The 16,092-nt window shown below is 43.3% G+C and overlaps 1 protein-coding gene across 3 annotated transcripts in view; it reads left to right on the top strand.

Moving 5' to 3' along the window:
* Positions 1 to 16,092, top strand: part of LOC147105566 (phosphatidylinositol 3-kinase C2 domain-containing subunit gamma-like) — a 238,025-nt gene that overhangs the window by 91,385 nt on the left and 130,548 nt on the right. For all 3 annotated transcript variants that reach the window (XM_086010053.1, XM_086010054.1, XM_086010055.1), the window contains exons 10-13: positions 5,094 to 5,130; positions 7,488 to 7,692; positions 8,712 to 8,837; positions 11,135 to 11,299. In XM_086010053.1, coding sequence (XP_085866179.1) covers positions 5,094 to 5,130; positions 7,488 to 7,692; positions 8,712 to 8,837; positions 11,135 to 11,299 — 533 coding nt within the window. The remainder of the gene's footprint in view (positions 1 to 5,093; positions 5,131 to 7,487; positions 7,693 to 8,711; positions 8,838 to 11,134; positions 11,300 to 16,092) is intronic.

The raw sequence follows: 16,092 nt of genomic DNA, 5'->3' as shown, positions 1-16,092 counted from the left end.
TTACAGCTGCTGTGAGCTACACTTGATAGATGATTAAACACGGTTCCCGAAGGGGGCTGTTGTTGAATTGTGAGTTTTTCGGGGCTGTCAACTATTCTGAAGCTGCTGGTTAGCTTTAGCTAGTTTTCTAGGTGGACAGATATGGTTTTGAATGTGACTTTATACCTATTAATATACAATAGGGTTGGACATATTCCTGGAGGGGTTATCACATGACCTCCTGCCTCCAACGGCCCCGCCCTCTCACTCCCGCCATTGGTTGCCCGACATGTCCATCCTCACGGTGCCCCGCCTTCCCATGCTAATGAGAAAGTGAATAGATTCTTCAGTACCCGATTGGATGATTCTTGACTGTCAGTCAAACAGCCTTTTTACCCCATGTCCAATATTTTTATAAGTAATAAGCAAAGGTGCTAAAAGAATTTTTTAAAAAGCACAATTTTTTAACGCCCCTATGATTTTTCTCCCGGGGTTGCTTGCAGCAGTGTCCCGGAGATTAGGCTTTAATTCCCAGAGACTCCAGGCCAATCCTAGAGGGTTGGCAATCCTCATTATACATACAATTTCAATTAAAGGTATTTCTCGTTACTCTTGAGAGTTGGCGACTTCCTATTCTCTGGCTTTACACGGTGGATAAATAGGCATTAAAATGGTGTTCCCATCCATCAACCTGCTGCCGTGATTTCCGAAGCATTGCTTGCTGGGTGCGACAGTGACATATACATTGCACGTGTCTGACATTATGAAGTACTCTGACAAGTAGATAAGCAGTTTAACAAAAGACTATTAGTAAATATTCTCGCGCACTTGTTTGCCTGCTGTAATTTACATACCAGTTAACAGCATAAATTGGCAAAATGGCAGCTAATGCTAGGCCTGAATGTCTCAAACTGGCCACCAGATGGTGATCAATCATTGGCCGAATCAGGCTAACGATCACAAAAATAGCTTAATGTAGTCGAAGAAACTTATAATAGTGTTCTGTCCAAATACCCCCTCGCTCGAAAAGATGTGGCCAACACTGGAAAATTTAACTTAAAATTCCGAGCCTAGAATGATAGAATCTTACAGCACAGAAGGAGGCCATTCGGCCCATCGTGCCTGTGCCTGCTCTTTGAAAAAGCTGTCCAATGAGTCCCACTCCCCCGCTCTTTCCCCATAGCCCGGCAAATAATTTCCTTTTCAAGTGTAAATCCAATTCCCTATTGAGATAAATAATCAGGAGCGAATCGTTGATGCTGAAATTGCCAGTCGGTGAGTGGAACATAAGACTGAGTGTCCCTGTGAAGTTGAAGGAGCCGGAGGAGGATATGAGGTATGTGGAACACGAGAAACCTGTTTTGACACAGTCATGTCTGAATTTGTCTGCACCAGGGCAGCCTATTCTAATTTGGCTTTTTCAATGTTTGACAATTTCTCGTAGCCTCCAGTGTGTTATCCACGGATTCCTTTACAACAGACAGCAGTCAAACCAGATATAATTGGACCACAACTGTTGCGCTTACAGAGGCTTAGTGTTCCGGGGGAGGTTCATGATGTGCCATGAACTAGTTATTGTCTTTTTTTTTCCAATCTTTATAAGTTGTTAGGGAAAGAGTCTAATCCCTTATGTAAGGCCTAATGTAACAACACCAAGTTGCATTTATATAGCGCCTTTAATACAGTGAAACGTTCCAAGGCGCTTCACAGGAGCGTTATCAGACAAAATTTGATGCAGAGCCACATAATGAGATATTAGGACAGGTGACCAAAAGCTTTGGTCAAAGAGGTACGTTTTAGGAGCGTCTTAAAGGAGGAGAGAGTGGTAGAGAGGCAGAGTGATTTAGGGAGGGAATTCCAGAGCTTCAGGCCTCGGCAGCTGAAGGCACGGCCACCAACGGCAAGGCGATGGAAATCGGGGATGCTCACTATTTCACAACACCTCTGGCACAAGCTTATCTTTAAACTGGGCTACAAATCAAAGAAAAAACATCTCCAGAAGAGAGTTATGTGAACGCTATGTTGTGGTGTGTTTTTGAGTGACTTGCTGCGTGATTCTCTGTGCGGTTGCTCTGACACCACTCGGTGTCTATGGAAATCTCTGTACATCACAAGTCGGACCTCATGGTGACATTTTCTCTCTACTCATCATGTGAGTAGATGCAATTCACCATAACCCTCCTTCTTTTCAAAACTGCAGAGGGATGCAATCTGCCCGAGTGTCCAATTAAAGATTTTGCCTGCCTGCTGACTTGTGATGATCTGTGCATTTCAGCGATGTGCCGATAAGTGCCAGGGCTGCTGAAGCAACATTAACTTTAAATTGGTCTCCTGGTATGTGCGTTCCACGCTTGGAATTATCGACAAAGACCCAAGTCACATTCTCAGAATTCGGGTTTAAGACTGGATCAGCCGTCAAACCGTATGAAGCCAGGGTCTACTGTCACAGCAATGATCACATTTTTTACAGGACAATAACATGGAGCCTGTGGGACCATTCTGCAAGCTTACAGATGTGACATTAAAGCGAGGGCCCCATCTGCCCTCTGAGGTGGACGTAAAAGATCCCATGACACTATTTGAAGAAGGGCAGGGGCGTTCTCCCCGGTGTCCTAGCCAATGTTTATCCCTCGACCACCATCACTAAAAAATAATACCTGGTCAATGTTACATTGTTGTTTGTGGGAGCTTGCTGTGTACAGTTGGTTGCCACGTTTCCTACATTATGGCAGTGACAAATGGTATGTTGGCCTTCATAGCGAGAGGATTCGAGTACAGGAGCAAGGATGTCTTGCTGCAGTTGTACAGGGCCTTGGTGAGACCACACCTTGAGTATTGTGTGCAGTTTTGGTCGCCTTATCTGAGGAAGGATGTTCTTGCCATGGAGGGAGTGCAGCGAAGATTCACCAGACTGATACCTGGGATGGCAGGAATGACGTATGAAGAGAGAGTGGGTCGATTAGGCTTATGTTCGCTAGAGTTTAGAAGAATGAGAGGGGATCTCATTGAAACTTATAAAATTCTAACAGGACTAGACAGACTAGATGCAGGAAGGATGTTGCCAATGGCGGGGGAGTCCAGAACCAGGGGTCACAGTCTAAGGATAAGGGGTAAGCCATTTAGGACTGAGATGAGAAGGAATTTCTTCACCCAGAGAGTGGTGAACCTGTGAAATTCTGTACCACAGAAGGCAGTTGAGGCCAATTCATTAAATATATTCAAGAAGGAGTTAGATATATTTCTTAAGGCTAAAGGGATCAAGGGATATGGGGAGAAGGCAGGGACAGGGTACTGAATTTGGATGATCAGCCATGATTTCATTGAATGACAGAGCAGGCTCGAGGGGCCGAATGGCCGACTCCTGCTCCTATCTTCTATGCTTCTATGACTTCACTTCAAAAGTACTTCAATGACTGTAAAGCACTTTGGGACATCGTGAGATCATGAAAGGCGCTATATAAATGCAAGCCTTTCAGTTTTTCATTTACAGAGCCACAGTGCTTCCATGACTCATCATCTTTGTGTCATCTAGTCAAAAGATTTGTCTTTGAAAATGAAATAAACGAACCACAACTCCACTACTATAGTTTGGGATGAACAGAGTTTTAATGGCATGGTTTGGTTGTACTTCCCCAGTCCAATATACTAATGCTTCCTAGTCTTGTGAAGTAGTTAAGCAATGAAAGGCTGTTTCCATGCTTGGTGAGTTGGTCGCCTGGGGGATTTTCACTAAAAGAACAAAAGGAATTTGCACACTGAGTTATTAGAACTTGGATGGCTTTACCACAAGAGACTGAGGCAGATATTATAACACCATTTTAAAATGAATTAGGTTAAATATTTTAAAAGGAAGAATATAAAAAAGATACAAGAAAAGGGTAGGGAAATGGCATCACTATAGATAGCTCCATTTGAGGAACTAATCCTGTCACAGGTGAGATGAGCTGAATGGCCTCCATCTGTGCTATAAATTCTATGATTCCTATGTATTCAAATGTGAGAATCTAATTCACAAATCAGCTGAGACAATTTCACTTGGAAAGTGCAATACTATCTTATTAAAGGTAAATATTAAAGAAAATTTCAGAGTGTTTACCTTAGTTGCTACATGCCCTCTTTTCAAAGAGGGATCCTACTCATGTTTTGACTGCAGATTCAAAAATTCTCCAACAAGGTTAAACCTAAGTCCATCTTCTTTGTATTCGATGGTGGCCACCACTAGAGGAGTATTTCTACCATGAATTCCTGGATAGGACATCAACATTTGTGTGCTCTTTGTTTGACTCTAAAGTTGTATGTCACTAAAGACCCCACATACCTCACCATCTGACTTTTGGGCCCTGGGCTATTCTTTAATCAGGTTAATGCAGTAGAGGAGGTGTAATTCTGCCCAGAGAAGTTAAGTGTTGTCACCAGGTACAGAATGCTGCTGTTGGGTTAAATGCCAACTTGTATAAAGAATGGTTTCTATAAATCACTTGAGACATTACTGCACCAATTCTTGCATACATCTTTGTCTGAGGCTAAATGAATTTGGCATTTAAAATAACAAGAGAAGCTGGTGGGGAATGACAAATGTGGCCCTTTGTCCCCTCCTGCAGTGGAGCAATCCACAGTCTCCTGCGGGAAGGGGTGGCTACACGATCAAGAAGGAGAAATTCTGACCTCCCCCCCCCCCCCCCACAACCAGACAGGCAAAAGTATGGTCCAATCGATAAATATCAATCTAATATTACAGTCTACATTCTGCTGTTCAATTCCACAGTTGATATTTTCAACCCACAGAAGGGTTTATTGTGCACATAGTATGTTCTCCAAGAATTATGATGTTTACTGCTTATGTACAGTGTGAATAAACTCAGACGCACAACATTAATCTGATCATTTTAAACTTGATGCATATCAAGTGAATTATAATTAAAAAGATGATAACCAGATCAGTTAAACAGACCAAGACATATATAATAGGACATGACCTGCCATGTCTGCATGAATTAGTCTACCTTCAGTAGAAGTGCGAATGCCTAAAAAACTGGATTTATTGCTTTACTTAAATGAAGTCAGAGAAGAATTTTTTCAGTGACTAATTAGGTGCCATGTTTTTCCACTTTCAGACTTCATTTCATACTGTTCAATTGCCTAGCCGACAAGGTAAAAACCTAATTTATTACATGTGTGAGCTTGATTCTTCTTTATGCTGAGCAGGTCTAAGTGGTTTAGTTGCTGGTTTTTTAAAAATTTGTTCTTGGAATGTGGGCGAAACCAGCAAGGCAGCATTTATTGTTCATCCCTAGTTACCTTGAGGGCATTAAGTGTCAACCAGATAGTGTGTGACTAGAGTCACGTAGGTCACACCAACTCAGGGCGGCAGATTCCCTGCCTTTCTTTCCCGTCTTTCGGATGAGACGATAAACCGAGGCCCGTCTGCTCTCTCAGGTGGACGTAAAAAATCCCATGGTGCTATTTCGAAGAAGAGCAGGGGGAGCTATTCCCGGTGTCCTGCCCAATATTTATCCCTCAACCAACATAACAAAAACAGATAATCTGGTCATTATCACATTGCTGTTTGTGGGAGCTTGCTGTGTGCAAATTGGCTGCCGCATTTCCCACATTACAACAGTGACTCCACTTCAAAAGTACTTCATTGGCTGTAAAGCACTTTGAGACATCCGGTGGTCATGAAAGGCGCTATATAAATGCAAGTCTTTCTTTTCCTTGAAGGACAATAATGAACCAGTTAGGCTTTTACAACAATCCAGCAGCTTTCCTGGCCATTGTTAACTGATGGAAGCCCACAAATCACCGGATTTATTGAATTCAATTTCACAACTTGCCATGGTGGGATTTGAACTCACGACCTCTGGGTTGCTAGGTCAATACCATAATTACTACTGGTGGTGGGGCAGGGCGGGTGGGGGCTGCGGGTGGCGGTATAGTAAGTTATATTTTCTCCATTCCTTTTTTCAAATCTTCCCCTTGCTGCACACCATTCCTCAGCTAAGGTAATGGGCTGGGGCCTTGTACCAGGCTTCTTCAGGCACTTGTCTATCGCTGGCTGCGAGAATATGTGGGCTATTTGCTCTCTTTTATTTCACTCACGCTGCTTGGCACTTGCATGTTGAATGAACAGATACCGTCACACAAAAGAACTGCAAATACTGCAATCTGAAGTAAAAAAAAACAGAACAGCGGATCAATCGGCATCTGAAAAGACAGGTTAATGTTTTGGGAATTAATCCTTCATTTGAACTCCATGCAAAGCATTAACCCGGCGATTTTTCTTTTTAGATCTTGACAAACTTGCTGTGTGTTTATAGTAATTTCTGGGAGGGAGGGCTGAGTGTGCGTGGGGAGATTATCAGACTTATTTCACTTTACTTTGTCTTGATGCCACTTCTGTGGAGAGTTCATTCACACTTGGAAGTAAAACCGACGATGACAATTTTAAATTGCATTTATTTAGCACCTAATAATGTAACAGACATGCCAAGGCGCATCACAAATAGGCACAGGATAGAAAGACACTGAGCCAGGACAGGGGAGATTAGCAGAGGTGACGGAAAGCTTGGTGGGAGGATGCTTTGAGGACATTTTAAAGGGAAGCGGCGAGATTTAGGGAGGCAGTTCCAGAGAGTAGGACCCAGGCAGTTGAAGACTCTGCTTCCAAAGGAGGGGTGGAGGGATATGAGTGTGCAAAAGGCCAGAAACAGAGGAATGGAATGCATTGATAAGGTGGAACAAGGCTATGGAGGGATGTATAGACAAGGACATGGATGGAGGAGGAGGAGCCAATAGAGATCAGCAAGCATAGGTAATTTGGGCAAGCTGAGCTTTGTGAGGAACAGGAGATATGTGGCAGAGTTTTGGACAAGTGACGTTTAAAGACATCACAAGGCTTGCACTAATAAATGTCCAGTTCCACTGGGATTGTCTTTAAGAAGCAATATTTGTAAAAGTCATTGTAACATTTAAAAAGTTAATTTAAGGAATATTTTGGCAGTATAATAAAACACAATTTGGATTTCAAGTAATTGAACAAAATATAATTTCTTCTCTTTGCCCCAGTCACTGACGCTAACCACCGCTGCACTTCAAATTGAGTGAAAGCTGACGGTGCTCTTTATGTACGGTAGTGTTTGGTTATGTTACTGGACTAGTAATCCAGAGACTTAAACTAATAATCCAGAAGAACGTGAGTTCATAATCCCACAATGGCAGTTTGTGAATTTGAATTCAGATCAGTAAAAAATGTTGGATTGTCGTAAAAACCCAATTGGTCACAGATGTCTTTTGGGGAAGGAAATCTGCCGTCCTTACCCAGTCTGCCCTATATGTGACTCCAGACCCACAGCAACGTGGCTGACTCTTAGCTACCCTCTGAAATGGCCCAGCAAGTAATTCAATTGTATCAAATCAGGGCAACTAGGAATGGACAATAAATGCCAGCATTTCCAGTGATGCCACATCCTGAGAGTGAATTTTTTTTAAATGTTTCTTCTACATTCCAGGTTCACTAGCTGGAGCGATCAATGCATTGACTGCTGCTGTCTCCCAACTCATACACATCTACTGCAACAATTTTGACACCGACTACCAAGCTGCCAATATTAGTGCCATAGAAACCGCATCAGTAGCAGAGGCACAACTGAATACCGCACGTTTTAGCTTCACCATTTATGCTGTGCATGGAATCCCCAGTGCCTGGGCTAGAAGGTGAGCTGAAACTTTGCGCTAAGTAGTCCATTGTGCCAAAATAGTCCGTAGTTTCAGCTTTGACTCAGTTGGTAGCACTCTCTCCTCTGAGTTAGAAGGTCCCACTCCAGAGACTTGAGCACATAAACTAGGTTGGCACTTCAGTATAGAACTGAGGGAGTGCTGCACTGTTGGAGGTGCTGTCTTTCGGATTAAAATGTTAAACCGAGACCCCGTCTGCCCTCTCATGGTAAAAGATCCCACGGCACTATTTGAAGAAGAGCAGGGGAGTTCTCCTCGGTGTCCCGGCCAATATTTATCCCTCAACCAACATCTAAAAAACAGATTGTCTGGTCATTATCACATTGCTGTTTGTGGGGACCTTGCTGTGCACAAATTGGCTACCGCGTTCCCTACATTACAAGAGTGACTACACTCCAAAAGTACTTAATTGGTTGTAAAGCGCTTTGGGGCGTGCTGAGGTCATTGTGAAAGGTGCTATATAAATGCAAATTCTTTCTTTCTTTTCTCTTTCATTTCAGTTTTTGAACAGCCACAGTTTAGCCCTTTTCAAATGACTTGCTTTAAATAGTTTACAAAATTCATTCCCACTACGATATGATATTGACTTTTTCAGTGTGACATGATTCATTGTTTGTGGAAAAGTTAAATCAAAGAGTTTAAAATAAGAGAGAGGACTCTGCCTCTTCCTTCCTGCCTTCATACCTGTCCATTCAGAGCCAGCCAAAACACTAGCACAGTTTCCATTATTTTCCATGCGATATGTGGAATTCCATTATCAATAAGTAACCCGTGGTTTAATATGAAATGCTGCCAGTTCATCTTCGCACAATGATATTTTCAGCCCTATCACTCTCGGTGTAGTTGCTTTTTGCTTAATGTACTTGAAGCTGTAGTGGCCTTAATATTCCTCATCATTAACTTAGCCAATCTTTGAGTCCGATGACAGCGGAACTTTGCGATTTTTGCCAAACCAGAAATCTCCAGGATTGACTTTTTGATTCTTTCTCTTGATGTAGCTACGAGAACTTATTTGTGTCTTGTTCGTTGAACTACGGAAGTAAGGAATTGTGCCAGACGGTTAAGACGGAGCAAATTTCCATCACAAAACCTTCCCTTTTCCTGCTGGCCAGATGGAACCAGAGGTAAGTACAGCATTCTGAAATCATCACAGCCTCACAAGAGTCAGCCTGAATTCATTATTGGATGCTTCTGAGCCTTATTTGTTATTACTCGCAATGAAAACTTAAGATATGCAGCAATCGCAATTGCAACAGAATCTTCAGAATAAATAATTTAATCCACTCAAGAAAGTTTTATGTCGCGTTCATGATGTGGAGAGATTGAAATCTGAAGCCTTTGCTTTGGTTTGGGTCGGGCTTGACTGGCGGGCTTGGTGTTGCATTAAGACTTTATTTTGCAGTCTCTATCTAAGTTCCAGTTAAGCAGACTTTATATTAACAATTGGAATTTCATCACAAGTGATATTTCAGGATGACTTGTCATTATGAACAACAGCTGCATTTTAAATATTTTATTTTTCTGATTTGTGGGAGGAAGCGATAAAATATAAACAGTTTACAAATCCCGCTGCTTGCCATGCAGGATACTTTAGAGACCTTGGGCAATATCTCTCAGTTGACTCAATCAGGCACAGAAGTCGGCGCTGGGTCAAACTCCTGGGCCTCCCTACCTAACAGCACTGTGGGAGAACCTGCACCATATGGACTGCAGCGGTTCAAAATGGCGGCTCACCACCGCCTTCTCCAGGGCAACTAGGGATGGGTAATAAATACTGGCCTTTGTAGGGTTCTCAAAATTCCCACATTCCCCAAAAGTTATGGATAAAGGGACCCTGCATGGACAAGTTGTTAAAAAAAGGTACCCAAAATGGCTTCTGCAACCTCGTGACCAAAAGTACAGGATTTAAAGAAAAGCAAGGCCCTGCAAACAGGCAGGCATTTTTCAATAGCCTGAAACGAAACCTAAAATGCATAAATCTGTGAAGAGACTTTGTGGAGCCAGACAGCTAAAGCAAACACAGAATATGCATTCATTCACCTTGAAACAGATCAGGTTAGAATGGGCCTAAATCGAGGCCATTAGGTTTCTGCATATTTAATCGGTAACAGCTCACAGTAGCCATCAAGCCAGGATGAGGACAATTAAGTTTCATAAATGACAAACAGCCAGGACATCGAAGCCATTAAACACGGAGACAACCACTCCAGAAGTCGTTAAAGTAAATGGCTGTAATCATTTTAAACCAGCCTGCCAAAAGTTAGACAAAGGACTGACCTGATTTGGCACGCAGATAAGGAATGAAGAGCCAGGTATAATTGTAGGCCCATCGGTAGTGATCTCTCTCTTGCTCTTGCCTCTTATCGTTTGGCTTTCGGCCTGCTGCCTCTCATTCTCGTGCCCTGGCCTCGTGGCGGGCTCTCTTCTCGCTCCCCGCGCCGCTCAACACCAAGGACGCCCATTACTACACCGAGGGCCCAACGCGGGAGGAGAACAAGACCCAAGTTCAAAAACACACAGGACACACAGGCCACAAACGGGCAGACGAGACGAGACGAGACGAAGAATACGGTAAACCGATAAGGGCAGAGAAGGGCAGCGAAAAGACGCGTTGGGGGCCAAACGCCTAGTTATAAGCTGGCGTTTGACGAATAAACTAGCGTTTGAAGCATGGACAGCAGCGTCCATGACGAATAAACTGGTGTTCGAAGCATGAGTAGTAAAATCAGTTTAACAATATAAACCGCCAACCGAGCCCCAACCATTTTAAAAACTCGTCAGCGACTAAACCGCCCGAGGAAGAAGAAGAAGACGAAGGCGCGACTCGGCGACGACATTAGCTGAGGAAAAGGAGGGTGATTCGCATGAACAACTCCACCACTGCGCCCTGTGACCACGTGGCGACAAGATACCCCAAAGGACAGCAAAAACGGATCCCAAAATCACAACTGCTAAAAGTCAACAGGTTTTGAATTGGTGAGCATAAATCCCTGGCCACTCATAACTTAATCTAGCTAGGTATAGGGGTGGGATAAGGATAAGGCGATTTTAATGTATGTGTTTCCCTCGATGTGCCATGTGTTCCCCATTCCCATATAAGTGTATTATTTTTATATACCTGTAATCAGCTTAGTAATTCTCAGTATTGTGTTTTATTCTGTCTTTAATAAAAATTACGGTTTGCTTGCACCGAACCACTTGTCTACTCGTTTTTCTGTATCGCCGCCTGTACCTAAGTCCGGTGTCTAGAACCCAGGGGTGTGGGAGTGATTCGAACTGCTCAGAGACAGTCAGAGGCAAAGCTGACTGGGCACACGCCAACCCCCTACACCTTGCTAATGATGGCTATATCTCGAGAATAATTTGTTTTAAGAGAACTGTTTTCTGGTTTGGATTAAACAAGATGCTGTTTCTGTTTCAGAATATACATGCCCATTGAAATTAGGCAATTGCCCTGTGAGGTGACACTCAACCTGGCATTGCATGGATACCGTACTGCCACTGGGAACTATTCCGATGCCAGCCGGCACTCCAAAAGTGCTGAAATCTTAGCGATTGCCTCCATGCCTCTCTACAGCTCTAAACTGTAAGTACACGAAGGCAGAGACTGGCTGGTCTCACTCAGTTGCTTGTAATTACTTAGATATTTCAAATGAGGCATTGAACATTGACATGAATCAGTCATTCATGAAAGAAAGACTTATGAAATAATACTGAGCAGCCTACGGGTGGCACTGTCCAGGGAGAGTATAAATACTCGGGCACGGGCCCAGCTTGCGCAGGACATTCTTAACAGGAACTAGTGAAGGACACAGCTAGACCTCCATGTTGTAAAACAGTTGATTAAAGCTTTGTTTAATGCTTAGACCAAGTGCCTAGTAGTTTTCATACGTCAAACATCATTATGGCCCACCCGGGCAATCAGAAGCCCCATTTCACATTATCGCTCGACATTATCAGAGGTCAGAGGATTACCTATAGCACACGCTCAGAACATCGCCTGTATCCATAGCAACACACAGCCCCTTCCACAGCCCACTGAGGTTTTTCCATTTGTAACAATTTGTGACGGTGCAGGATGTATTTTCCCCCCATTTAGTCTATGTTGTGGGTTATTTTTGTGGCGTTAATACATTATTTCTTCACATTTGGTACCATACCAATATCCCAGGTAGGGTGTAGCTCCCCACCTCTGCTCCAAAAAATTGCCTTAACTTCAGAATAGTTACTCCCTGGTACTTGCTTCACAATTGATCATATTTACCTGTTATTATAAAACAAGAGTTCCGAAAGTTGTGTTGCCTGCCTGGTGCCAGGGTTAAAGACATCTCCTCATGACTGGAGAAGAACTTGGAGGGGGGGATCCAGTTGTCGTGGTCCACGTAGGAACCAACGACATAGGTAAAACTAGGAATGAGGTTCTGCTAAGGGAGTTTCAGGAGTTAGGATCCAAATTAAAAAGGTGAACCTCAAAGGTAATAATCTCTGGATTGTTACCTGAGCCACATACAAATTGGCATAGGGACAAATAGATTAGAGGTTTAAATGCATGGCTCAAAGAGTGGTGTGAGAGGAAGGGGTTTCGGTTCATGGGGCACTGGCACCAGTACTGGGGAAAGAGGGAGCTGTTCCGTTGGGACGGGCTGCACTTAAACCAGGCTGGGACCAGTGTCCTGGCGAATCAAATAACTAGGGCAGTAGACAGGGTTTTAAACTAATGAGGGGGGGGGGCAGGGGTGGTGGGAGGATTCAGGAAAGAGTAAATTTAAAAGCAGCGAGAGAAATGTCAAGGCTCTAGAACAGAGTAGAGATTTGGGTAAAAATAAGCAGAGTGGGTCAGGAAGGGACAGAGAGAGTAACAAAGGTAATAAAGCATCAGTGACTAAGGTGACATCAGGGAAAAAGAGAAATAAGTCAAAGCTAAAGGCTCTATATCTGAATGCGTGAAGCATTCGCAACAAAATAGATGAATTAATAGCGCAGATAGAAATGAACAGGTTTGATCTAATAGCCATAACGGAGACGTGGTTGCCAAGGTTGGGAACTAAATATTCCAGGATACACAACTTTTAGAAGGGATAGGCAAAATGGAAAAGGAGGAGGGATAGCCCTGATAATAAAGGGTGGGGTAGACAGTAAAGAGAAAGGGTCTTAGCTCCGAAAATCAAGAAGCAGAATCAGTTTGGGTGGAGCTAAGGGGCAGAAAACATTGGTGAGAGTTGTTTATTGGCCCCCAAACAGTAGTTGTAATGTAGGGCAGAGTATAAATCAGGAAAATGGAGGGGCATGTAACAAGGGTAATACAGTAATCATGGGGGACTTTAATCTACATATAGACTGGCAAACCAAATTTGCAGTAAGAGTGTGGAGGACGAATTCATGGAATGTATGCAATTTAGTTTTCTAGATCAGTATGTTGAGGAACCAACTAGGGTACAGGCTATTTTAGATCTAGTATTGTACAATGAGAAAGGGTTAATTAATAACCTTGTAGTAATGGGGCCTTTAGCAAAGAGTGATCATAATATGATAGAATTTTATATTGAATTTGAAAGTGACTTAGTTAAATCCGAAACTAGGGTCTTAAATCTAAACAAAGCAAACTACATATGTATGAGGGGCGAGTTGGCTAAGGTAGATTGGGAAACTACATTAAAAGGTATGACAGTGGACGAGCAATGGCTAGCATTTAAAGAATTAATACATATATACATTCCTTTCAGGCACAAAAACCCCACAGGAAAAGTGGTCCAACCGTGGCTAACAAGAGAAATTAAAGATAGTATTCGATCAAAGGAAGAGGTTTATAATGCTGCCAAAAAGAGTAGTAAGCCTGAGGATTTTAGAATTCAGCAAAGGAGGACCAAGAAATTCATAAAGAAAGGGAAAATAGAATATGGGAGTAAGCTAGCGAGAGACATAAAAACAGACTGTAAAGCTTCTATACGTATGTAAAAAGGAAAAGATTAGTGAAAGTAAATGTGGGTCCCTTACAGGCTGAGACAGGAGAAATTATAATGGGGAATAAGGAAATGGCAGAGAAATTAAACAAATACTTTGTATCTGTCTTCATGGAAGAAGAAGCAAAACACTTCCTGGAAATAGTGGACAACCAAGGGTCGAGCGAGAATGAGGAACTGACAGATATTAGTATTAGCAAAACAGTAGTACTGGAGAAATTAATGGGACTGAAAGCCGATAAATCCCCTGGACCTGATGGCCTACATCCTAGGGTTTTGAAAGAGTTGGCTATAGAGATAGTGGATGCATTGGTTGTCATTTTCCAAAATTCCATAGATTCTAGAACAGTTCCCATGAATTGGAAGGTAGCAAATATAACCCCACTATTTAAGAAATGAGGGAGAGAGAAAACAGGGAACTACAGACCAGTTAGACTGACATCAGTCGTAGGGAAAATGCTAGAATCTATTATTAAGGACGTGGTAACAGGGCACTTAGAAAATAATAATAGGATTGGGCAAGTCAACACGGATTTATGAAAGGGTAATCGTGTTTGACAAATCTGTTGGAGTTGTTTGAGGTTGTAACTAGCAGAATAGATAAGGGGGAGCCAGTGGATGTGGTGCATTTGGATTTTCAGAAGGCATTCAAGAAGGTGCCACATAAGAGGCTATTAAACAAAATTAGGGCTCATGGGATTGGGGGTAATATACTAGCATGGATTGAGGATTGGTTAATGGACAGAAAACAGAGAGTAGGAATAAACGGGTCATTTTCGGGTTGGCAGGCTGTAACTAGTGGGGTACCGCAAAGATAAGTGCTTGGGCCTCAGCTATTCACAATCTACATCAATGATTTGGATGACAGGACCAAATGTTATATATCCAAGTTTGCTGATGATACAAAGCTGGATGGGAATGTAAGTTGTGAGGAGGATGCAAGGAAGCTTCAAGGGGATATAGACAGGCTAAGTGAGTGGGTAAGAACATGGCCAATGGAATATAATGTGGAAAAATGTGAAATTATCCACTTTGATAGGAAAAATAGAATGGTGAGGGGTGAGAGATTGGGAAATGTTGGTGTTCAGAGGGACCTGGGTGTCCTTGTACACAAATCACTAAAAGTTAACATGCAGGTACAGCAAGCAATTAGGAAAGCAAATAGTATGTTGGCCTTTATTACAAGAGGATTTGAGGATAAGAGTAAAGACGTCTTACTGCAACTATATAGGGTCTTGGTGAGACCACACCTGGAGTATTGTGTACAGTTTTGGTCTCCTTACCTAAGGAAGGATACACTTGCCATAGAGGAAGCGCAACGAAGGTTCACCAGACTGATTCCTGGGATGGGGGGATTGTCCTATGAGGAGAGATTGAGTAGACTAGGCCTATATTCCCTCGAGTTTAGAGGAATGAGAGGTGATCTCATTGAAACATACAAAATTCTTACAGATGCAGGGAGGATGTTTCCCCTGGCTGGGGAGTCTAGTGTGGTGTATGTAACCTGTTCCACCTTAAGAGAACTTAAGCCTGGTCCACCTTAAGAAAGGTACTACTTTCTTTGGCTGCTGTATACCTAATACCGGTGGTGACCACACCGGTATATAAGCACAGTGTAATAATATTGTATTCAGTATAGTCCGACCTCCAACCAGTAAAGACCTGTTGAATTTACTCTTGTGGTCTGTGTAGTAATTCTCACTATAACACACAGACTTAACAGTGGCGACGAGTCCGATTCTTACCCTGCTGCAGTAATTCCCACGGCGACTTCGTCCACAGACAGGACGTCGAAGAGAGGTTCCCACCCTCATCACCTATGGGAAGACACGTCGAGCGGCAGGCATCGAGCAACCGGAGTGCAGAAGACATCCTGACCTCGAAGCCTCCATCAGCGACTGTCAGCTTCTTCTACTACCTCGTGGTGGGTAAGCCGGGCAGCGACGCGACAGGAAGTCAACCGCGTTGGCTGTACAGACGGGGCTGGGAAGACGGAGGAATAAGGGTGGTGAGGTCGATCGCGACCAGAGATAAGGGCCGGGCCGCTTTCGAGCGAGAGGCGCCGCGCGGGACATCGATCGCGACCGGAGATAAGGGCCGCATTCGGGCTAAAGGCGCAGCGTCTGGGGAAACTGAAGGCGCGAGAGCCGCGGTGAAGCGGAGACAGCATCGGGGGGACGGGTGAAGACCGCCAAGCGTGGGAAAACCGCCATTTTGTGGGCGGAGGACGACGGCAAGAGCGGGAAGCCGCCATCTTAGATAACATTAAAAATCCGATAAATTGCTACGATGCCTAAACATGGGAACATTAATGCCTTCGACAGTGATATAGAAGACTGGGCTATGTATGTAGAACGCATACAAAACTATTGTAAGGCAAATAAAATTCCTGAGACAGATAAAGCACTAACATTACTAA

The sequence above is a fragment of the Somniosus microcephalus genome, chromosome 17, assembly GCF_052327205.1.
Source record: "Somniosus microcephalus isolate GS21.2 chromosome 17, FLI_Smic_1.0, whole genome shotgun sequence".
Classification (NCBI taxonomy): domain Eukaryota; kingdom Metazoa; phylum Chordata; class Chondrichthyes; order Squaliformes; family Somniosidae; genus Somniosus; species Somniosus microcephalus.
Note: the sequence above shows the minus strand (reverse complement) of the source record. Positions and strands in the feature narration are given on the sequence as shown.